This window comes from Thalassophryne amazonica, chromosome 13 (assembly GCF_902500255.1).
Source record: "Thalassophryne amazonica chromosome 13, fThaAma1.1, whole genome shotgun sequence".
Classification (NCBI taxonomy): domain Eukaryota; kingdom Metazoa; phylum Chordata; class Actinopteri; order Batrachoidiformes; family Batrachoididae; genus Thalassophryne; species Thalassophryne amazonica.
In genome coordinates, this window is record NC_047115.1 from 5,845,790 (window position 1) to 5,870,562 (window position 24,773).

The following is a 24,773-nucleotide window of genomic DNA, read 5'->3' on the forward strand; positions in this document are numbered from 1 at the left end:
AGTTTGACCACATTACACCCATTTTGGCATCTCTTCACTGGTTTCCTGTCCCGGTGAGATCAGTTTTTAATGTTGCGTGGGCCGCTGAAGAGGAGGTACTGCTGGCCCACCACCAGAGGGCGCCCTGGCTGTTGGCGGGTTTCAGGCACCAGAGGGCGCAGTGGCCTGTTTGGATCACCAGGTGCACCTTGTCAGCTGTCATCCATCAGTCATCACCTCATCTATAAAAGCCTGGGAGAGACACCACTACTCTGCCGAGTTATCTGCTTACCTTTCAGGTAAACCTACTCAGCCGTTTTGTGCCGTACACACATTTATTGTTTCTGAAGTCTTTGCAGTTGTGACTTATACTTGCAGCTTGTAGCCGAGTTTGTGGAAGTTGGAGGAGTTGGCGTCTCCACTCCTCACTTCTGACTTACTGAGTATAACCATTGACACGGCACGTTCTCCAGTTTTCCTCTGCACTCTGGGAGTATCTGGATTATTTCCTCCAGGAGGATTTCTGTGAGTTACTGACTGTTTGCTGGGTGTACACACACCCACCTTAACCTTTGTTTGTTCCTGCCAGCAGTACCGGGTCTGACAGCTGGAGTGGTGGCCACCTGGGGATTCAGGACTTGGCGGCTCTGGTGTGTTGCAGGTCTCCGTTGGCGGTGGACCTTCGTGGGTCCTGGCTTTTCTCTGGATAGGCGTCTCCTACCCTCAGGCCTGCCCACGCGTCACGTTTTTGGATTGAAATACGAGGGCTGTCAATAAAGTAACGGTCCTTTTTATTTTTTTCAAAAACTATATGGATTTCATTCATATGTTTTTACGTCAGACATGCTTGAACCCTCGTGCGCATGCGTGAGTTTTTCCACACCTGTCGGTGACGTCATTCGCCTGTGAGCACTCCTTGTGGGAGGAGTCGTCCAGCCCCTCGTCGGAATTCCTTTGTCTGAGAAGTTGCTGAGAGACTGGCGCGTTGTTTGATCAAAATTTTTTCTAAACCTGTGAGACACATCGAAGTGGACACGGTTCGAAAAATTAAGCTGGTTTTCAGTGAAAATTTTAACGGCTGATGAGAGATTTTGAGGTGATTCTGTCACTTTAAGGACTTCCCACGGTGTGAGACGTCGCTCAGCGCTCTCAGCCACCGTCGTCAGCCTGTTCAAGCTGAAAACCTCCACATTTCAGACTCTATTGATCCAGGACGTCGTGAGAGAACAGAGAAGTTTCAGAATAAGTTGGTTTCAGCATTTTATCCGGATATTCCACTGTTAAAGGAGATTTTTTTAATGAAAGACGTGCGGACGGGTCCGCGCGTCGGGACGCAGCCGACGCGGTGCGGCGGCACAGGAAAAACACCTCCGTGTTGATAACCATTTGTAAAATCCAGGCGGCTTTTGATGGCTTTCAGTGGAGTGAGTATATGAGAAATTGTTTAACAGCAGGACATGTTCCAACTTGTCCTTAAGGCTTCCAACAGAGGTGTTTTTCCTGTGGCGGAGCGTCGCGGCGGCTGCGTCCCGACGCGCGGACCCGTCCGCACGTCTTTCATTAAAAAATCTCCTTTAACAGTGGAATATCCGGATAAAATGCTGAAACCGACTTCTTCTGAAACTTCTCTGTTCTCTCACGACGTCCTGGATCAATAGAGCCTGAAATGTGGAGGTTTTCAGCTTGAACAGGCTGACGACAGCGGCTGAGAGCGCTGAGCGACGTCTCGCACCGTGGGAAGTCCTTAAAGCGACAGAATCACCTCAAAATCTCTCATCAGCCGTTAAAATTTTCACTGAAAACCATCTTAATTTTTCGAACCGTGTCCACTTCGATGTGTCTCACAGGTTTAGAAAAAATTTTGAACAAACAACGCGCCAGTCTCTCAGCAACTTCTCAGACAAAGGAATTCCGACGAGGGGCTGGACGACTCCTCCCACAAGGAGTGCTCACAGGCGAATGACGTCACCGACAGGCGTGGAAAAACTCACGCATGCGAACGAGGGTTCAAGCATGTCTGACGTAAAAACATATGAATGAAATCCATATAGTTTTTGAAAAAAATAAAAAGGACCGTTACTTTATTGACAGCCCTCGTATGTTGCTTGCGCTGCTGCCCTGGATTGCCAAAAAACTCAAAAAACAAGTCCTGGATTTTAAACAAAATGTTAGCAGTGTCTTGAAGCCACATTACCTCTGTCCTGATGAGGTTTCAACATCCTCATCACAGTCATCATCATCATCATCAATATCTTCCCAATCAGACTCACTGTCAGTTGGTGGCAGAGTGGATGGCAGGTGCGCCTCACCCAGTCAGGGAGTCTCTGCTCAGAAAATAAATCATCCAGCCCAATTAACTCAGGGAAGACTTTAAACAGCCATGAGTTTGGCTCCAAAACATCCCAAGCCTGGTCAAGATAATCAAACTTCTCCTTAGGGGAGAAACAGTCACAAAAGAACACACAAAAAAATGTTATGTCTGCAAAAATCTCCTTAATGGTGCTGAGACCTGGACTTTGTTGAGAAGAGTTCAGAGCTGGGCTGGAGTCCGCTGTGCCCAAGTTCTGGCCAGTTCGTACTGTCAGGGCTCGAGGATGCATGGCACAGAATATGGGAGGGCACAAAATGCAGACTCGAGGACATGTTATAAGTAGAAAATAAGCTTTATCATTTTCAGAGGCAGGGGTACGGTGCAAAGGAAGGCAGGCAGTGAAGCAGAGGTACAGATAAATGCTAGGTAAAAATGTGGTCAAGAAACAGGCTGGGTTCAAAACACGGTGAGATACTGTATCAAAGGCAGAGGCAAAAACAAAGTCCAGTAAGCAAAGCAAGGTCATAACACAGTGAGGCAAAAACGAGACAGAATCAGGTGGCTGGAACGTGGATACATGGATCACGAAGAACTGGCAGGGGAGTGGAGAAAGTGAAGGCCTTAAATACACAGGTGGGGTAATTAGGTTAACAAGGCGCACATGTGGAAGAACGTTCTAGAAGGGAGGTGTGGTCGGGCGAATCCAAGAGGAGGGAAGAGATGCAAGAGAGTGAGGGAGTGATCAAGGCAGACAGACAAAGATGAAACAGGCAGGTGCAAGAGTGTAAGTGAAGGACATACAAACGGAGAACAAAATCAGTGACTACAAAGGTAACAAACTAAACACATGGCTGAAGTCTAAAAGATAATAACCAGAACAAAGTAACCTATAGATAAACAGCCTGATTGCATAACAAAACAAAACCCAAGACAACTGTATAAAATGTAACACAAAAAAGGAATGTAACAATGAAAGACTATGTAATAAGAAGCAGAAAATAAAACCAGAAACAAAAGCATAATACAATGGAAAAAACAATAACTGGACAGAGACTACAATTGAATAAACCACGTGACTAAAGTAAGAAAAACAGAACATACAAAATACACAGGAAACAAAACCAAAGACTACAGAATATTGAACAGAAAATAAATGATGAACTCAGAATGAAACTAATAACTAGAAAATTGAGCTGTGGAAAGGGGAAATAAGAGAACCGACCCCACCCCAGGGTCGGAACCTGACAGTCTGAAGCCCAACACTGAACCACAAAACCATCACCTCCCCTTTTTCACCAGTGAGTTTTTCTTCCTAAGTATATTCTGTGACTTATGGACTCTGAAGTGGATGTGTGTACAGAAACTGGGAACAGTGCAACATTTTCCTGTTACATCACTGTTGACAGCTTCATGAGTGGATTACAGAAGGACTGTAAAGACGCGTTTCAGATTTGCCTTTAGGCAAACTGCAGTTGAAATGCTGTATTGTTTAAGGAAACACTCCTTATACCCCGTCACTGTTTTACACCACAAGTCAGACCTGTTAAAAATGCCTCTTGTGAAAGGAAAAACCCATCTGTAAGTCACACCTGTTTCTATATCTCACGTCTTTAATTTGGGTTTTACATGCATTCATGTCATTTTCTATGTTATTGACATTTTTTCTTTTATTATTAGAGTTTATTTATTATATATGCAATATATAAAGCTGAGTGTGTGTGTTTGCTATGCACAGCCACAGTAATTATGTAATCTAGACCAAACTTGCTATGGTGACTGGGGGCACCAAGGGGAGGTCACTGGGGCCATTAGGTTGAAAGCACATGTGCACAAACGCGCGCGCGCGCACACACACACACACACAGTCAGCCTAATATATTCAAATCACCCCCGCTCACTGGAGCCCTTATTTTTGCAGTTTATGTGATACTCAGGTCAGGTAGCAGCATCATACTTTACTACTTACTAAGCAGCAGAGGCTGACTAGGGTGCACTTTAATTACAATCCAGACGGGCCAGCACACACTGTGTGACAGTTAAAGTGCACATTTTTTTCAATGAAAATGTACCTGCTGTGTCCAGCTGCCACAGCGTTGCAGTGATATGACCTGCTGTCACCTTTTATCATCATTCACTTGAGTCTCATGAATGTCACAAATTGCTCTAAGAAAATTAATGATGACAACATACACACAATGCAAAGGAATATGTGAAAAAAAATACATAATTTAATATGGAAAAAGTGAAATGTTGTGAATACTTTCCGGATGCACCGTATTATCTAAACACATTTTAAAACATGTTTTACAGAAACACAGTGAAATGCAGCCAGTCTGAACTGTGGAGACCCGATCCCATCAGAACTCAGAAGCTAAGCAGAAGAGATCCTGATTAGTATTTGGATGTGAGACCTCTTTGGAAGACCAGGTGAAACCGGGGTCTCATCACTGAAGTCATCCAGTGTAGAACTTCAAATGCTGATACAGATCTACACAGAACTGTACACAGAATACACAACCTGATTATTTTCATGTCGGGCGGCAGTCCGACCCCAGGAGTGGGTGGACCCACAATACAAACTCCCGAACCAGGCTTTGAGGTACAAGTTGTCATGTTTATTTCGGGCAGAGGTTCGGTACACAGGTTGTCAGAAAACAGAGCAGAGGCACAAGCAGGGTGAGGCAAAAAGGCAGTCATCTCCAGGCAGGGGTCTGATGCACGGGCAAACACTGGCATATAGGCTGAGGCAAAAAGGCGGCCAAAAACACAAAGCAAGGAAGTGGTACATGGCAAGACTAATCAGGACAGAGAACAAAAGGCTGGAGAGTGTGCTGGAAGCAACAACAATCTGGCGAGGTACTGTGAGACGTGAGAGGAAGGATCCAGAAAGGGGGCGTGGCTAATGAACAAAGATACTATGTGTGCAAGACAGTGAGGGAAGAGAGTACACGGTGGAGAGAAGAAAAGACAAAGATGTGTGAACAGGTGCACAGAGTGTGAGAGAAAGGAAATACAAAGCAGACAGAATTAAAGTGAGAGACAGGGACACATGACAGGTGCAGAGAGAACATAATCAGATGTAAGTGAGGGATGAAGACATGAAGGCAGGTGCAGGATGTGGAGTGAAACAGAACTCAGAGGGGCGTGACGAGAAACCAGGGAACTATGGCAGAACATAATACAACTGGAAGCAGGCATGAACATGAGAACTAACTAAACATGAACTGGCAGCACAGACTAGAACGAGAGACATGGAGCCAAAATACTAAAATGACATTAAACACAAACTGACTTAAGAAAAACAAGGCAGTAAGACAAAACATAAGAAAAAGCAGTGACCAAACAACAACCAGAACAAATCCTGACACAACAATACATCAAATATAATAACCAGGAGGAACAAGTGATAACTTAATAAACAATGACTGAAAACAACTAGAACAGAATGGATGGCAAAAGTATAAAGTAACAAAGAAAACAAAGTGACAAGTCAAAACAGAAAATAACCATATGAAGAAAACAAAATAGTGAATCATAACCAGAACAAAGTGACAAGAAAAACATGACAGAATAATTCCTGATGAAAATAAATATTAATACATCAAAGCTGAAAAGAACAACAGAAAGGGGAAAAACTAGAATAAACCCCCAGATCTGGCTGAAACCGTGACAATTATACACACATCATCATGTGACTGACAAACGTAGAACAAAACCAAAGTTCACATGATGTGAGGTTGACCCCAATGACTTAAACAGTGGCCAGCCTGCGTTTAGCACATGAGCTGATTGGTAACAACAAGGATCCAGTCAAACATCACGTTGAGTGAAAAAGAAAGAGAGACTGAAGCTTCTTGCACACACACGAGTTAGTTGACATGCCGACCTCATTTAAATCTCCTGTGTGGGAAAAATTTCAGGTTCCCCATCATGGGCAGGCATGCACAATGCCGGTGCAATGGTTCATGCACGTGGGAACACACTGCCAGCAGTGGCACGACGTGGTTACACATCGTACAGCTAATGTGAAGAAAAAATAAATAAGAAATAAAAAAAAAAAAACATGCTGTGACTGTTTTGTGCACGCGGGAGCACAGCAGCTTTTCACTTACAGGACTCAAACCCACGCCTTCCAAAAGATCTGACTGCCAGTCAGAAACTTTACGACTGAGCTTCAATTGCTGTCCTGTGAAAGCTGTGGGAACATGTCTGATATAAGGAAGGACATGGACATATTTAAAATGAAATAAACCCACACACGATATAAAAACACTGCATTTATCCGTCTGTTCCTCTGTAGATGACAGACATACAGTCATGAAATGACATGAATGAAAAGCAGTTCGCTCTTCTCATGTCCACATCTGCTGGTCCAGTGCGTCCAGCCAGCCCGCGCATGTTCTGCTCGACACGTGTGTCTTGTGGACGGCGCGCTGCAGCACAGACACTGTGTCATGTGGAACAGAGCTCACGTGGATGATGTGACAGTCAAATCCCCCGCTGCGTATTATGATCTGATGGTCTGTTTCAACCTGGGAATAGCCTGTCAATGTGCACGCCGTGCACATGCGCTTGCTCCAGCCTGCCCCCACAGTGATATATGTTTTTTATGTCCACGTGATGACAGCAAACAGATACACCCATGTCACAGTGGCCAGTTGTTAGTCCATGTCTGTCCAAACACAGTACGTGTTGTCCAGCTGGGACGTCCAGAACCACAGATCTCCACAGCCGCTTCTGTCAGCTGCCACACCTCCTATCAGCTTAACGCACACACCAAAGCCACACTCGTGGGGCACTTAAACAAATTTTACTGACAGCATGACAGTGATCGTCTGCTGACTGTTGTCATGTTAATAGTGCAAATGGCCACACATTTTCTAAGTGCCATACGAGCAGTGTTAGATGTTCGTGTGTGTCAGTTGGAATTTGGCCGACACCTGCCGCGAGAGGGCTCGATGGGTTTGCACAGTCTGTCTTTCAGCCACAGGTGTGTGTAAATAGTTGTAGCAACAGGTGTACGAGGCGTTGGAGGCAGATATGATTTTACACGTTTTGCACATGATTCCTGCTACATGTGCAATTGTGTAATTGTGTAATAATTGTGTAATTGCGGAATTCCTCTGCACGTCTGTCTCAATGTGCCAAAAAAATGCTGATGTCCACTCTTTTCACAATTCCTGTGCTAGTCAGACGACATACCAGATCAAGACAGCGTCCAGTTTAGAAATGAACGGCACATTCCACTGTTACAGGAGTTTTTGTCATGGAAAGAGGAGCGGCTCCACTGCGTGTCGTGGTGGAGCTGCATGGCACAAAGCAACGCCGTGATGAAGCCTTCCAGGACATGTTGGGGCAGGTCCAGCTCATGCACAATCACAATCGGATAATCACACGACTGAAAAGCAACCGGAATCCATCTGAAATCCACCTTTAAGCCGTCCTGTGAGACCAACACCGAGGTGGTTTTGTCCCGCGTAATGAACGGCTCCGTAGTGCGTCCCTCCACTTTTCTTTCCATGAAAAAAACTCCTGTAACGGTGGAATGTACCGAAAAAGTGCTGATGTCCACATCTTCTGCCTTTTTGTGAAAGTCAGACGAGGTCCCAGATCAACAAAGCCTTCACGTTGGAAATGATCTGGTTGTTCCAGCAGGGTGTCAGCCTGTCGATGGGGGCTGGGAGCGTGCCGCGCTCTCAGCAGTTGTGGGCGGTCTTTAAACCGTCTGGATCACTCCTTAATCTGTGTAATCCCCATAAGATCGTCCCTGAAAGCCATATTAATTTTCTGAACGGTGTCCACCTGGAGGTCTCTCACAGTTTCTGGAAAAAAATTGATGCAGCAAAGCTCCAAATCGTTCAGACATTTATTCGCAATAAAAAATAGACAAGAGGGGTGGACCACACCTCACTCAAAGCCTGCTCACAGGCGAATGACGCAACCGACAGGCGTGAAAAAATTCACGCATGCGCACGAAGGTTCAAGCTTGGCTGATGCAATCACATGTGATTCAAATCCATATGGTTTTTGAAAAAATAAAAAGGTCAGATACTTTTCTAACAGACCTCGTATGTGACTCATAATGCCACTTTTACTGGGGAATAACTGAGCTTCTCACAGCTGTTTATTGCAAAGCACACAACAGGAATTAACATGCAGGATTTTAGGTTTTACAGATGTTTCTGACCATTCAGCTTTATCCCTATGCCAGCAAAAAAAAAAAAATGTTTGCAGACTGAAAGTTATCAGAATTTAATTTAATGGAAGCTAATGGGTCTGCTGATGGTTCTCAAAGTTATCTGAAAAGATAATCCATGAACAAAAATGTTTGCTTTGCAAATTAGCGGAACTGTGCCCACCACTGGATGTAGTCAACTTAGGAGAGAATGAACTGTGAAATGATGGTTTTCTGTTGTTTTTCAGTGCTGTTCCAGTCACACCAAATAAATAAATACAACATCTAAATGTTTGCCGGCTGATTGTAAGAAGTCCATTGTGTGCAGGTTAATCTTTCAGCACTGCGCAACCACATTCAGTCACAATACAGCACAGCTCGACTGGTGTGAGGGCCCTGTCCTTAAAGGACCGCGGTCTGATTCTGACTGAGTACAATCACTGTCTGACTATTGGATGAGATATAGAACACTGATTTATTTTGTCTGATGAGTAAGAAAGTGACAGCTGCTCCATGTTGTGTATTTGTTAATTTCTCATGATGACGTGCTCGGACGTATGGGGAACTGTTTTGGAACCATTTAGTATTGACGCTTCTGGCAGCTTGTGCAGATAATGTCACTGTGCTCTTCATCAGAAAACCTAACCCCAATCTTTTAATTACAGAACGGAGTTTGCTTGCTTGCCTGTTTTGCTTTTAACAAACAGGCTCTTCCACATTGTTGACTGGCACCATGTCTGTTTCATGTTGCAATACAGTCGTGTGAGGAACAGTTCTGTGTGCAGATGCAGAGAGTGGGCGGGATGAACGGGTGAGAGAGCTGTCTTTTCTATGGACCCAGAGAAGAGCATTAAAAAAAGATTTATTGGTAATAGAGTCTTTGTCAATCTACTTATCTGTTATGATTTGTTGTGCAAAAACAACCCCAAAATGCAGGCAGCCAAAGCAAGAGGACGTCAGATGCAGTCAGTGGTGATTTATTTAACAATTGTGCAAAACAGTCCAACAATCCAAGAGAAGGTGAAGAGGGGAAAAAGGGGTAAATCTAGAAATACAAGACCGAGGACAAAAAGCAAAAGTTTTATTTTATTTTTTTTGCCAGCTTGCACTCGGCCGAGATGGACGCACTTTTCTGTTCTCACTCCCTCCTTATCTTTCCTACTTCTGTGGCATGTTGTCTGTGAGGCTGCAGCTTTGCTCTTCTGGAAAACGACAAAAATGGATCTGTTAAAGTGGTCTCTGAACCCAATTGACACTATTTTTTCTACAAGACATTCGGGGGCGGAGGACCCGACCTGTCCTGCCGGGACGCATGTGATGGGTTACGTGATGGACTCGTGGAGGAGATGGCAGGTCATGTGCCTTTACATGTTTTCTGTGGAGGACGTCGAAGATGTGTATATATTCGGCTTGGTGGTGACCAGCTTTCTGCTGTGTGGAGCGGGCATGGCGCTGGTTTACCGGAAAATCAAGAAAGTGGAAGCAGCTTTGATTGGGCCTTCCAGGCTGCCCTACATGATTGATTCGATTGGGAAGGCAGTGGCTGCGCAGTCGGCGGGTGTTAACCGCATGCTGGAAAACATCTCGGGTAGGATTGCAGCTCTGGAAACCCACTTTGACCGTCTGTGAAGACCACATTCTACATTCAGATGCATTGAGAGCCACTCTGTTCTCAGAACTGTGGAATCTTTCAGGCATCTGCTAATCTGGTTATTCATTTGGCCTCCCCAACACAGCTGCACTTCAAGGCCACTGTGATAAAAAACCTCCTCAGAAGATCAACACTTAAGCCTCGCTCCCTGGTCATCCCCCCTCCCCTCAGCTTCTCCAGCTCTGACATTGACTGTGAGCAGTGGACTGCTCAGGGCTGAGCCCCTCCCCCTCCAGGATTGTCGGACAAGGCCGTTGACGGCGCCAAATAGGCTGCCTCCGGAGTGTTCTGATAAACTGGACCTTCAAATCTCGGTTGTCGTCCTGCTTCTTTGTTTGTCTGTGTGATTATTGTTTTTCTGTGCTGATGGGGATTTTTTTCCTCATTGCTGCTGTGTAACGCAGCGGCTATGAGGGTTTTTTTTTTCTCCTTTTCCCTCGTGTTTTGCTTTTCAATATATGTTTATGTACCGGGCCGGCCTATGTGTGTTGTGTGTTATGTGTGTGTCGTTTGTTATGGGTCGGTCTTGGTTTGCTCAGCCCTGCTGTTGACCAAGGCAGGGATGTACATCTGGAGCTGGTCCCCGGGCGCCTAATGGCGACTTCTGCTCCTACTGGCAGTTAGGATGGGTTAAATGCAGTAGACACATTTCATTGTGCAGGGAACATGTTCTTCTGTGCATATGACAATAAAATTCTTTTGAATCCTTTGAATCCTTGAAGAAGATGATGACAGGAACGCATAAAACACAGGACTCAATACAACTACTAAATTGGAGAAGACAAAGGTGCTCAAAGTACTTACAATCATGGGCCACACAGGAGAAAAGCAATATGAAGGAACCAGCAAATATACAAAGGAAAACTCCAGATTAAATACACACTGGGCTGATGAAACAAACAGCTGTCAGGTCAGGGTAAAACAATCAATAGCAGCTCCATCCAGAATGGGACTTGTATTTGTTTTGGCGACCCTCCTGTCCTGTGCACCAACAGCAATTCTTGTATATTCATCCGTGAATTGTTCTGTGAATTGTTTCTGTAATTTATGTTTGTAGCATGGCCCAAGCAGAGGGTCACCCCTTTGAGTCTGGTCTGCTTGAGGTTTCTTCCTTAGAGGGAGTTTTTCCTTACCACTGTTGTTCTGGGGGTTGGTAAGGTTAGACCCTACCTGTGTGATGCACCTTGAGGCAACTCTGTTGTGATTTGGCGCTATAGAAAGGAAATAAATTGAACTGAATTGTGACAGAAAAACAGGAAGAAGTTACCAAAATACAAGCACAGACAGACCACCAAAATAAAACAGGAAGTTAAACTACAGTTGATCAAGAAGCAAAAACCATGATCATACTAACCCCAGAGATAAGAAACTATAACAAAGGAAACTAAATTGCAGACAGTGACAAAAATAACCAAAGACAACTATGAACACGGATTGTGATACAGACATAAAAGCATCTCAGCAGCTGCAGGACGGCTTCAACAGCGCTGACTGGGACATCTTTGAGGATGAGGACCTGGATGTGTTTATAGACACTGTACTGTGTTACATTAAGAACTGTGTAGATACGGTCACAGTGCAGAAACAAACCCCAATCACAAACCCTGGATGACCAGGGAGGTGAAGCAGCTGCTGAAGGAGAGAAACTCCACCTTCCAAGCAGGTGACAGGGCTCTCTATAGCACAGCCCACCCAAACCTGAAGAGAGGCATCGGGAAGGCCTTCAGGAGGAGGATTGATGACCAAACGGACGCCAACAACAGCAGGCAGGCTTGGACGGGGTTTATACTCAGGTTTATATTTGCACTGAAAGACTTGCAGCACGGTGGCTTAGTGGTTAGCACTGTTGCCTCACAGCGAGAAGGTCATGGGTTCAATTCCCGTGGCCTTTCTGTGTGGAGTTTGCATGTTCTCCCCGTGTTTGCGTGGGTTTCCTCCGGATGCTCCGGTTTCCTCCCACATCCAAAGACGTGCGGGTTAGGTGGATTGGAATCTTTAAAATTGTCCTTAGGTGTGCGTGTGGGTGTGTCTGTGTTTGTTTGTCTATTTGTGGCCCTGCGACAGACTGGTGTCCTGTCCTGGGTGTACCCCGCCTCACGCCATATGACTGCTGGGATAGGCTCCAGCCCCCCGCGACCCTTAATTGGACTAAGCGGGAGAAGATGGATGGATGGATGGACTTGCTGTTTACCTTTGGTTGTTCTGGTTAAAATGACAATAAATAATCTAAATCTGAATTCTGAACATGGATTTAGACACAGAAAACACAAGGAACAGTCACCAGGAGGACGGAGGACAAGGACCAAAACAGAGAAAAACCCCAGGATGCAACACCTAAGACAGGCACAAGGGGGAGGCAGAGGAACATGACAAGCAGTCAGGGATCAGAACACAAAGAAGACCACATAAGGGTACAACAACAAGACCACAAACATAACATACCAGAAGACATATCACCAAATGGCATGATGAACAAATCATTGACATAGACAAGAGGCTGGACACTGAAAACACAAACACAGGACACAAACATAGACGCACCTCAACATCCATGCTTCCCAAATTCATTTACATTTTTCAAAATGTCCCAATCTTCCTTAGGTCTTACATTTTCAAAATAATTGACTCGATAATAATACCTTTTATTTGGGCCAATAAACCACCTCGTATTTCCATAACACATTTACAAAAGCCTGCAAGTGAGGGTGGACTGGGCCTGCCTTTTTTTTTTCATTATTACTGGGCATGTAATGCTAGGGCATGGATTTTTTTGGAGTCATGTAGCAGGGGAGGTGGCCAAGTGGTTAATGCACTTGGTTTCAGTGCAGAAGGTTCCGGGTTCAAATCCCACCCCTGTCACATTTCTCCATGTAATGTGGAGTTGCGTCAGGAAGGGCATCCGGCGTAAAACCTGTGCCCATTCAACATGTAGATCCACCTTGGATTTGCTGTGGCAACCCCGAGTGCAAAACAAGGGAGCAGCTGAAGGGACTTACTTTTTTCTAGCCAGAGCAAAGCAGGTTACCTCTTCTTCTCTTATCTGGCCAATATTTGAATCTGATAACGCGTTATCTCTCACAGAAGCCTCACTATCTGCTGTCTTGTTTATTAATTTAAAAGTTAAAGAGTGATTTTTTTCTCCGCAACTCTCTCAAGACCCTTAAACAAATCAGGGGTGTGCTGGGTCTTGGGACATCAATCTATGCTCCTATCTGTCAGAATCCCTCTTTTAAGCCTGGTCTAATGGGCAATTCTACGGCAACGGAATTACAACCTGAGCTAATCTGTCATGGTTAGATGCCATATGTCCAGATTTTGCTCCTGTTGTAATTCCATTACCATAGAATTGCCATAATGGCCATTGTGTTTTCCCAATGGTCTGATAAAGGTTTATCAATTGTCAAGGATCTATATATTAATGGCCGATTTGCATCTTATGCTCAACTGCAGTTGAAGTACAATATCTTCATTACCTTCAAATAAGAAACTTCATTAGGGCTACTCTCCCCAACTTCGACACAATGCCAAAACTGTTATGTGGGCCGCTGAAGAGGAGGTACTGCTGGCCACCACCAGATGGCGCCCTGTCACACTGGCACTTTTTGGCCCTTAGAGGGCACACAGGCCGGATGGCCTCTCTGACATCTCCAGGTGCGCTCGTTGGCTGTCAGCTGATTGTCATCACTATCATCCATAAAAGCCTGGGAAGGACACCATAACTCTGCTGAGTTATCAGCTTACCACACAGGTAAACCTACTCAGCCGTTTTGTGCCGTACGCACATTGATTGTACTGAAGTCTTTGCAGTTGTGACTTATACTTGCAGCTTGTTGCCAAGTTTGTGAAAGTTGGAGGAGTTGGCGTCTCCACTCCTCACTTCTGACTTACTGAGTATAACCATTGACACTGCACGTTCTCCAGTTTTCCTCTGTACTCTGGGAGTATCTGGATTTATTCCTTCAGGAGGTTTTCTGTGAGTTGCTGACTGTTTGCTGGGTGTACACTCACCCACCCTAACCTGTTTTTGCTCCTGCCAGCAGTACCGGGTCTGACAGCTTCGAGCAGGGGCCACATGGGGAATCAGGTCTTGGCGGCTCTGGTGTATTGCAGGCCTCCGGTTGGTGGTGGGGCTTTGTGGGTTCCGGCTCCTCTCTGGATAGGCGTCTCCTACGCTCGGGCCTGCCCACGTGTCACCATTTTGTTGTTAATTGGACTAAGCATATTCGACTTTGTTTGCACTTTTGCATAATAAATTGTTATTTATTTGAACTCCTATTGACCGTTCATTTACGCCCCCTAACGTGGGTCCGTGCATTCACTTTCCCAACAAAAACAACACAATTTTTATGATCTTATGATAAAAATCTCCCACCTCAAAACAACTGATCACAAACCTAGTCAAAGTTTTTTTTCTGCGGCAACTCCATCTCTTCATATCAAAGATGCCTGGGTTAAAGACACTGGTATAGACATCTCAGATGATCTATGGGCAAAAGGACTGTGTGGGATAAAATCTTGTTCGATTAATGCAAGACTTCAACTAATTCATTTTAAAGTCATTCACCATCTGCACTACTCTAAGACCAAATTATATAGAATCTACCTTAATGTATCTGCCAAATGTGACAGATGTAAAACAGGTGATGGGTCCTTGGCTCATCTGTTTTGGTCCTGCCCAAAACTCAAGAGCTTCTGGTCAGATATATTTCAGCTGTTCAGTGTTATATATAACAAAACGTTATCTCCTGATTGTCATGTTATTATTCTGAGCTGCTCTGAGTATTCTTTAACCCTTCCACCTACCTTGCAACAAGCCCTTACGTTTGGCCTAGTTACAACAAAAAGAGCAATTCTGAGATAGTGTAAGATAGTTGCTCCTACCTCTTTTAAAGCCTGGCTGAATGACATGGTGTCTTGCTTATATTCAGAAGAGATCCAGTATACTCTGTCCAATTCACAATCTAAATTCCGAAAGATCTGGGGACCATTTATTGAATATATACATACATATATATATATATATATATATATATATATATATATATAAAAAGAAAAGTACAATCATTTGACTAAATATCTGTATACAACTTGCGTTGTATTGTGCAATGCCAACTATTATTTAAATTGGTGTATTTGGTCATATATATCCTTACTCATTGTTCTGAAACAAGTGAACAATTTACAGACTTTACACCTGGACCTTTAACTCAAGCTTGGACTTAATTCCTGTACTGTCACCCTTTTAAATATTTTGTTACAGACTGGCATGGACTCTGATTTTACTTCCCTGTACTGTGTATGGTAGTGTGTACATTTGTTTGTTTCTGTCTGTATTTTGCTCTATTTGTACTTTTAAAAGTTACAAATAAAATGAGACATTTAAAATATTTGTTCTACAGAAATCTTAAACAACTTACCTCTTTTCCTGTGTGAAAATTCACATTGAAAACATCACGTATGTCACAATTTCACAGATGTCAGTTTTTGGACAGAACCATGTGTGTGTGTGATGGTGGCCATTGCAGAGGTTCTTCACAAAAACTGATGACATCATCATGTGTTACAATTACACATTACACAGGAGTCGGAGTTGGCGGACAAGATGGCGCCAGTGGTGTGCACAGCGAAACGTCTCTCTGCCCTACTTGGACTATTTGTTGTTTTATTACATGTATGGATCCAGAATGCGACAGCTGTAATTGTATATGATCGGCAATCACTTTTAAACATTCGAGCATCATCATATGAGGCAGTTTTTAATCACAGCTTGAAACAGCATGATTCCACTCGCATCTATTCCAGCGTGCCTATGAAGGCTCTTCTGGGTATGTCCCCGAAAAAGACTTTCCAGGAGAAGGGAAAAGAGAGGCGGTCTCCTTGAGAGCCTACCTGAGAGGTGGTGATTTTTCCTCCTTGTCAGGGCAAGCAGCAGAGGCCCGTATGCGGTGGATCACTCCATTGGCCCCGGCTAGATGTGGCCCCATGGATCACCTGCATCCGCCCGTGTGTTGGTTTGTCCCCTCGCGACTGAGAGCAGGCAAGGGGGGTGTGGACTGGGGAAACATCCGCGTGGTCGCTCAAACTCCTCGCATCGAGCACACCGCACTCCGTTTGGCGCTATTAAACTGCCGGTTGGTCACCAACAAAACCTTCCTTCTCAACGACTTTTTTGCCTCTAAAAAACTGGATTTTATGTTCCTGACGGAGACATGGCTTCAAGTGGGTGAGTGCTCAGCCTTTTCTGAACTTCTTCCGCCGGGCTGCACATATTTTAGTGCGCCTCGTAATTCTGGAAAAGGTGGAGGGCTTGCAACAGTTTTTAAATCCAGCCTTCACTGCTGTCGCTCTCCTTCTGAACTTTTCTCGAGTTTTGAAATACAACTTTTAAAGTAGATCTGCACTGCAATAAATGCAGTCAGATATTTGGACCAAAAAATGACTTATATTTACACATTTCATTGTTACACAGATGATACCCAGCTTTATCTATCCATGAAGCCAGAGGACACACACCAATTAGCTAAACTGCAGGATTGTCTTACAGACATAAAGACATGGATGACCTCTAATTTCCTGCTTTTAAACTCAGAAAAAACAAGTTATTGTACTTGGCCCCACAAATCTTAGAAACATGGTGTCTAACCAGATCCTTACTCTGGATGGCATTACCCTGACCTCTAGTAATACTGTGAGAAATCTTGGAGTCATTTTTGATCAGGATATGTCATTCAATGCGCATATTAAACAAATATGTAGGACTGCTTTATCGCATTTGCGCAATATCTCTAAAATTAGAAAGGTCTTGTCTCAGAGTGATGCTGAAAAACTAATTCATGCATTTATTTCCTCTAGGCTGGACTATTGTAATTCGTTATTATCAGGTTGTCCTAAAAGTTCCCCGAAAAGCCTTCAGTTAATTCAAAATGCTGCAGCTAGAGTACTGACGGGGACTACAAGGAGAGAGCATATCTCACCCATATTGGCCTCTCTTCATTGGCTTCCTGTTAATTCTAGAATAGAATTTTAAATTCTTCTTCTTACTTATAAGGTTTTGAATAATCAGGTCCCATCTTATCTTAGGGACCTCATAGTACCATATTACCCCAATAGAGCGCTTCACTCGCAGACTGCAGGCTTACTTGTAGTTCCTAGGGTTTTTAAGAGTAGAATGGGAGGCAGAGCCTTCAGCTTTCAGGCTCCTCTCCTGTGGAACCAGCTCCCAATTCAGATCAGGGAGACAGACACCCTCTCTACTTTTAAGATTAGGCTTATAACTTTCCTTTTTGCTAAAGCTTATAGTTAGGGCTGGATCAGGTGACCCTTAGTTATGCTGCTATAGACTTAGTTCTCTCCCTCAGCCCCAACCAGTCCCAGCAGAAGACTGCCCCTCCCTGAGCCTGGTTCTGCTGGAGGTTTCTTCCTGTTAAAAGGGAGTTTTTCCTTCCCACTGTCGCCAAGTGCTTCCTCACAGGGGGTCATTTTGACCGTTGGGGTTTTTCCGTAATTATTGTATGGCTTTGCCTTACAATATAAAGCGCCTTGGGGCAACTGTTTGTTGTGATTTGGCGCTATATAAATAAAATTGATTTGATTTGACATAAGATCCTTCTGAATGTAGTAAAGTAAATCTGCAAGCCCAGATCTGTCATTCAACGGAAAAATCTTAGTTTAAAAATGACAAATTTACAGCTAAAATTTAGCCCTCCGCAAAACTGTCAGCACATCTGGGACGCTGCCAAGATGTCAGAGAGAAGACACTATCCCAGCATGCATTGCGTGCGCCAACTGTAATTTGTGGATTTACGTCAGTTTGCATCTCTTACAAAAGCACCTTTTTATTGTCTTATGGAGGGTTTTCATGTGACGTATCGGTCACGTCATTTTGTGTCCCGTGGCCATTCTGGATTACAACGCGGTGGCCGCTGTGATTACACTTTGTGCATTTGGCGAACAATTGCAGAAGTTTCAACGTCGATGTGAAGAAGCCTCATGGCACCGTGGCGCTGTGAGCGATCTGCCGCTAACAGAAATCCACTGCTCCCAGAATTTTATTTTATTTTATTCGGCAATAAAATTATATAACAATACATAAAAATACCGCAGAGGATAACACAAGAACGCTTCCAATACGGATGCTTATTTACATTGTGGTCCTCAAGCACCGAGCTGCTGATCTGCAAGCTGCCCTTCTAGCGCCTGGTGAGAGAAATCGCTCAGGACTTCAAGACCGACCTCCGCTGTCTTGCGGTACGTTTGGTGAGTATACATTTCTTTTATTGTTGCTTGAAAGTGATTTTTGTGGACTTTTTCCATACGCCCATTTGATTGAGTGGTGTCGCATTGAAAATGTACTGTCTTTAGTCTCCGGTGTTACCGTTGCGGGGTACGGATACGGGACCTGCAAAGAATTCATGTCATTAAAAAGATATAAACCTCTCTCAGCAGCCACGGAGCTCTGCGGCTCCGATTACCGAGACCGTGCAGCACTGCGGATTTTGCCGCAAGAAGTCTGTCCTTGCAGGCAACAGGTGTTACTGGCTGCTCCGCATCAAAACAGAGAAGAACGGAGAAGAACGTCACCTGCTGTTGATGTTACTGCTGATCTGAGCATGCAGAGCTGTATCTCACATTCATTGCAGCTTACTTTTGGATGTTGAAATCAGGATGTGTATAACAGTAACATTACTAACAGATAAAATCTATTTCAATGCAGGATCGGACTGAAGGCTTTTTTCTTTTTTTGATCGGAGTGAAGGTGACGTCATGGAAATGACCCGGATGTACAAACTGTTTTCATGGAGGGCTAAATTTTAGCTGCAAATTTGTCATTTTTAAACGAAGATTTCTCCGCTGAATTACAAATTTGGGCTTACAGATTTACTTTACTGCATTCACAAGGGTCTTATAAATACATATCAGCTATTTCTTTCTGAGATCTGACCACATTTATTTCAGTGCAGGTCTACTTTAAAACTCCAGACAAACCCACTTGTCCTTTGCGCTCTCATCTATCGCCCCCCTAAATTCAACAAGCATTTTATACAAGAGTTTTCAGATTTCCTGGCAGGAATCGTAACCACCACTGACTGTTTGTTGATTGTGGGTGATTTTAATATTCATATTTGTTGTGACAATAAGCCTCTGGTCAAGAACTTTTTTAATGTGATTGATTCTTTTAATCTCACGCAGTGGGTTAGTGGTCCCACGCATGAAAAGGGGCATACATTAGATCTTATTCTTTCTTTTGGCCTCAATGTTCAAGTCGAGGAGATATGTGACTGTCAGATCTCTGACCATCTGCCGATTTTATTCAACTTAGCTCTTCCAGGCTCAGTGGAAAAGCGGGACCTCTCTGTGCGCACAAAGCGCGCGTTAAACTCACAGTCTGTGGAGCAATTTACGAGCATGTTTCTGGCCACTGTGCCCTCCTCACTTCGTGACCCGAGTGCTTTGAACTGTGAGGAGCTTCTTATTTTATTTAACTCTGTCTGCACAGAAGCGCTAGACTCTGTTGCGCCACTTGCGCCAAGTGCTCCAGGTTTGCGTCGGAGCCTTGGCACAATGAGACCACTCGTGCGCGTAGACGCAAATGCAGGTGCGCGGAGCGTAAATGGAAGAAGGACCATTTGCATGTTTCTCTGGGAATATTTCGAGACTGTCTTGCGGGTTACCAGGAAGCTGTTAAGTCAGTAAAAGCCCAGTTTGTGTCAAATTTTATTGTAAATAACACTCACAGGCCTCAGGTCCTTTTTAATGTACTGAATTGTCTGATTAACCCAGAATCTAAATCTGGTCTTGTGTTGTCTGACTCACTGCGTGACAGTTTTTTGTCATTTTTTGTTGAGAAAGTGTCACAAATCAGGGCTTTGATTTCAGTGTCTCACTCTAATGATTTTAAAACACTGAGTGCACTTCGGCCTTTGTTGAATTTCAGCCTCTATCTTTAACTGAATTGCTTAAAGTGGTTCAGCAATTAAGACCTTCCTGCACCATTTTTAAAAAGTGTTATTTCTGTCCTTGGGCCATACATTTTAAATGTTATGAATGTTTCTGTTGGGAAGGTGTCGTAGCACGGACCCACAACAGGGGGCGCAAATGAACGGACAATGAGTAAGCCAAAAGGTAACAATTTACTGTTGTGACAATACACAACTAAATGTACAGAAATTGCAAAGTCAATGAACACCAGGTGACGTGTGGGCAGGCTCGAAGATAGAAGACCCCGACGAGAGAGAGACCGCGTCCCACACGGCCTCCACCACCAACGGTCTGAAGAACACCGGAGCCGCCAAGTCCCGAATCCCCAGGTGACCTCTGTCTTCGGCTGTCGACCCTGGTACTGCTGGCAGAAAGCAGAAAAAGATGAGTGAGTGTAAATCCTTACACTCGGTGGTCTACAGTCTGTGCACAGTTAGGAGGAGAACCTCCACCTCCGAATCACACACTCGTGCAGCTCCTAGTGTGACCACTTATCTGTAGCGCGGTTGTCGTCGTCACGCTCCACGCCACTTCCAGATAAGGGTGAACACCACAGGATACCGGCTGCAACAAAAGGTCAGAATCCTAAACACTGTGTTAAAGTCAGCAGAGAAAATTACCTCACGGTAGTCGATTTCTCGGCGAGGAGGTGGAGTCCCGATCCGGCTTTTAAGATGGTGATGCTGATGATGAACGAGTGACAGCTGGTGCAGGGGATGAATGACAGCTGTCACTTCTTCAGGGTCCGGCGCCCTCCGGTGCTTGGAGCCCGCACTCCAAGCAGGGCGCCCTCTGGTGGTGGTGGGCCAGCAGTACCTCCTCTTCAGCGGCCCACATAACAGTTTCTCTTTTATCTGGTTGTGTTCCAGGAGTTTTAAAACATGCTGTAGTTCAGCCTCTCCTCAAAAAGCCCACCTTGGATCCTAATATTCTTGCCAATTATAGGCCTGTTTCAAAGTTGCCATTTTTAGCTAAAATCCTTGAGAAAATTGTCAATGATCAGTTTCAGTCTCATTTGGATACTAATGGCATTATTGAAAAATTTCAGTCTGACTTCAAATCACTTCGTAGTACTGAAACAGCATTGTTGAAAGTTTTTAATGATCTCCTTTTAATTGTTGACTCTGGTTGCTCTGGGATTTTAGTTTTGCTCTGTGCACCTTGGGCTACACCAGTCCAGCTCAGCACCCTTAAATTATATGGTGTTCCACAAGGCTCTGTTTTGGGTCCCGCCCTTTTTTCACTGTATATGCTGCCACTTGGCACCATATTCAGAAAATACAATTTGGCCTTTCATTTTTATGCCGATGACCTCCAAATCTATCTCCCACTTAAGCTTCCATCAAATTCTTTTACTAATTTGGTAAATTGTCTGCAGGAAGTGAAAACTTGGTTGGCCCAAAACTTTCTAATTCTCAATGAGAAAAAAAAAAACTGAAATAGTTGGTTTTGGCCCTGCATGGTCATCTGGTTCATATGATGTGCTTGGTCCTTTGTCTTCTTGTGTGCATGATTCTGTCAGAAATCTGGGGGTCATTTTTGACAGCTCCTTCAAAATGGACAAGCAAATTAATTCTGTGGTAAAGGCCAGTTTCCACCAACTCAGATTCTTGAGAAAAGTGAAGGCTTACCTCCCAGTGTGTGATTTTGAGCATGTTATTCATTTGTTTATAACATCCCGTCAAGATTATTGTAACTCACTCTACTGTGGACTGGACCAGTCGTCTCTAAAGCGTCTGCAGCAGGTCCAGAACGCTGCTGCATGACGGCTCACAGGGATGAGGAAGCGAGAGCACATCACCCCTGTGTTAGCCTCGTTCCATTGGCTCCCAGTCACTTTTAGGATTGATTTTAAAATCCTGCTGCTTGTGTTCAAGTGTTTAAATGGTTTGGCTCCCAAATACCTCTCTGAGCTTTTGACTCCTTATGTTCCAGTCAGATCAGTGAAGTCAGAAAGCCAGCTTTTATTAAATGTGCCCAGATCTGGATTAAAAACTCGAGGTGATCAGGCTTTTTCGGTGGCTGCGCCTAAACTTTGGAACAGTTTGCCTATGCACATCAGAGCTGCTCCATCTCTAGAGTCTTTTAAATCTGTTCTTAAGACTCATTTTTATGCTTTGGCTTTTAATACAATTTAAGCTGTGTGTGTCTGGTCTTATGTGTTTTTGTATATTTTGGAATTTTAATGCTCTGTTTTTTGTGGTATGGTTTTTGATATTGTTTTTACTGTGAAGCACTTTGGGCAGCTGCTGTTGTTGTAAATGTGCTATATAAATGAAATTGACATTGACATGTGTGCACACTGAGCTCCAATCCTGCTGAGGCATAGCTTTTTCTGCTTATGCACTTGATAATAAAGGTTGTGTTGACGTAGGTTAAATCTTGGCAGAATTTGGAGGGAGTAATTTGGAGCGAGCATTAAATATTGTTCTGGCTTAGACATATTGAGGAGAGGATTTTACAGCTTGTTATATTTCTAAGCATTTATCACTGCAATATTGATAATCAGACGACTCTGCTAGATTTGGGACCACTTGAGATTTTATTTGACAGAAATTAAACATACGTGAATACCAAAATATAAGACCTTATAAAAAACAAACCAAAGCCAATATACCATTCATTTGGCAATTAATAGATTTGTATGATCCATATCTGTAAATAGAAACTGTATCTAGTTAACCAGACCAACAAAATGACTCAATTTTGAAGCTTGAAAATTTGGGTGTCCAGGTATGTCACAAAATAAGCATGTCTGAGTACCTTTTTTTTTTTTTAATGTTTTGTTAAAAAAATAGCTTTGAAAGTTTCTGAGGCAAGACTGTTTCTCCAGATATACAATATCAAACCATAGAGATAGTCTAAAATAAATATTTTTTCTTGCATCTTATTTATTTGAAGACCATTTACAGAAATTCAAAAGGGAGCAGCAGAAAGAAAGCAGAAAGGTGTCCATGTTTATCTTCAGATTCCATATTATTAAGTAGATGAGTGTCTGTGACTCCCCTGGATGGGACACCAATCCCATGCAGGTTACTTCCCCAGCCAAGGCCAGTATGCATTTATAGCTGGTTGGACTGAAACAATGTCAGTTGTCTTGTCCAGACATGTGCAGGATTTGAAAATATCAAAATCAAAAATTTCAAACTTTGCTATAGTCATTCTGGGCAAACAAAAGCAGACTTTAACACTACAGTGGAGTTGATTTAACACTATTTTGAATGGGGCCATGTACATTCAATGCAGTGATGATTTAACACTGTAAAAGTGACAGTTGTTTTTAATTGTTGTGAATAAACTGATGAACACATGAAGAAAAATGTGAACTCTGAATTTTAAATTAGACTGGAATTTTAAAACTTACTGAGTTGGGGCATGTTAAGACTTGGTGGAGAAATGAACTCTGTGTGTCCTTCTAGCTCAGATAAGAGATATTGCGCAAATGCAAAAAAGCAGTCCTACATATTTGTTTAATATGCTCATTGAATGACATATCCTGATCAAAAATGACTCCAAGATTTCTCACAGTATTACTAGAGGTCAGGGTAATGCCATCCAGAGTAAGGATCTGGTTAGACACCATGTTTCTAAGATTTGTGGGGCCAAGTACAATAACTTCAGTTTTATCTGAGTTTAAAAGCAGGAAATTAGAGGTCATCCAGCAGAACCAGGTTCAGGGAGGGGCAGTCTTCTGCTGGGACTGGTTGGGGCTGAGGGAGAGAACCAGGAAAAAGACATGCTGTGGAGGGGAGCAGAGATCAATCACTAATGATTAAATGCAGAGTGGTGCATACAGAGCAAAAAGAGAAAGAAACACTCAGTGCATCATGGGAACCCCCCAGCAGTCTAAGTCTATAGCAGCATAACTAAGGGATGGTTCAGGGTCACCTGATCCAGCCCTAACTATAAGCTTTAGCAAAAAGGAAAGTTTTAAGCCTAATCTTAAAAGTAGAGAGGGTGTCTGTCTCCCTGATCTGAATTGGGAGCTGGTTCCACAGGAGAGGAGCCTGAAAGCTGAAGGCTCTGCCTCCCATTCTACTCTTACAAACCCTAGGAACTACAAGTAAGCCTGCAGTCTGAGATGATCAGTTAGCTGTTTTACAACTACCCTTTCAAGAATTTTTGAGAGAAAAGGAAGGTTGGAGATTGGCCTATAATTAGCTAAGATAGCTGGGTCAAGTGATGGCTTTTTAAGTAATGGTTTAATTACTGCCACCTTAAAAGCCTGTGGTACATAGCCAACTAATAAAGATAGATTGATCATATTTAAGATCGAAGCATTAATTAATGGTAGGGCTTCCTTGAGCAGCCTGGTAGGAATGGGGTCTAATAGACATGTTGATGGTTTGGAGGAAGTAACTAATGAAAATAACTCAGAACAATCGGAGAGAAAGTGTCTAACCAAATACCGGCATCACTGAAAGCAGCCAAAGATAACGATATGTCTTTGGGATTGAGGAGATAATCTATCTCACTCACAGAGTTTAGGTAGCTACTCTGCACTGTGTTGGTATATGGCATTGAAGAACATAAAGAAGGAATCATATCCTTAAATAGTAGAGAAGCTTGAATCTTCAACTGGACTGGGTTGCTTGACGCGAGGATGTTTTGCTTCAAATCGCAGAAGCTTCCTCAGCTAAAATTCTTGCTCTGGTGGTCTGACTTCTGTCTTGACTCTT

At 43.6% G+C, this 24,773-nt stretch overlaps 1 protein-coding gene across 1 annotated transcript in view; it reads left to right on the forward strand.

The window, feature by feature from the left end:
- The first annotated feature begins 11,724 nt into the window (after positions 1–11,724).
- LOC117523805 (high affinity choline transporter 1-like) overlaps positions 11,725–24,773 on the forward strand; it is a 132,730-nt gene continuing 119,681 nt past the window's right edge. Inside the window, 2 exon segments of the mRNA XM_034185416.1 lie at positions 11,725–11,886; positions 15,919–16,339. Of these exon segments, the coding sequence (XP_034041307.1) occupies positions 11,725–11,886; positions 15,919–16,339 (583 nt within the window).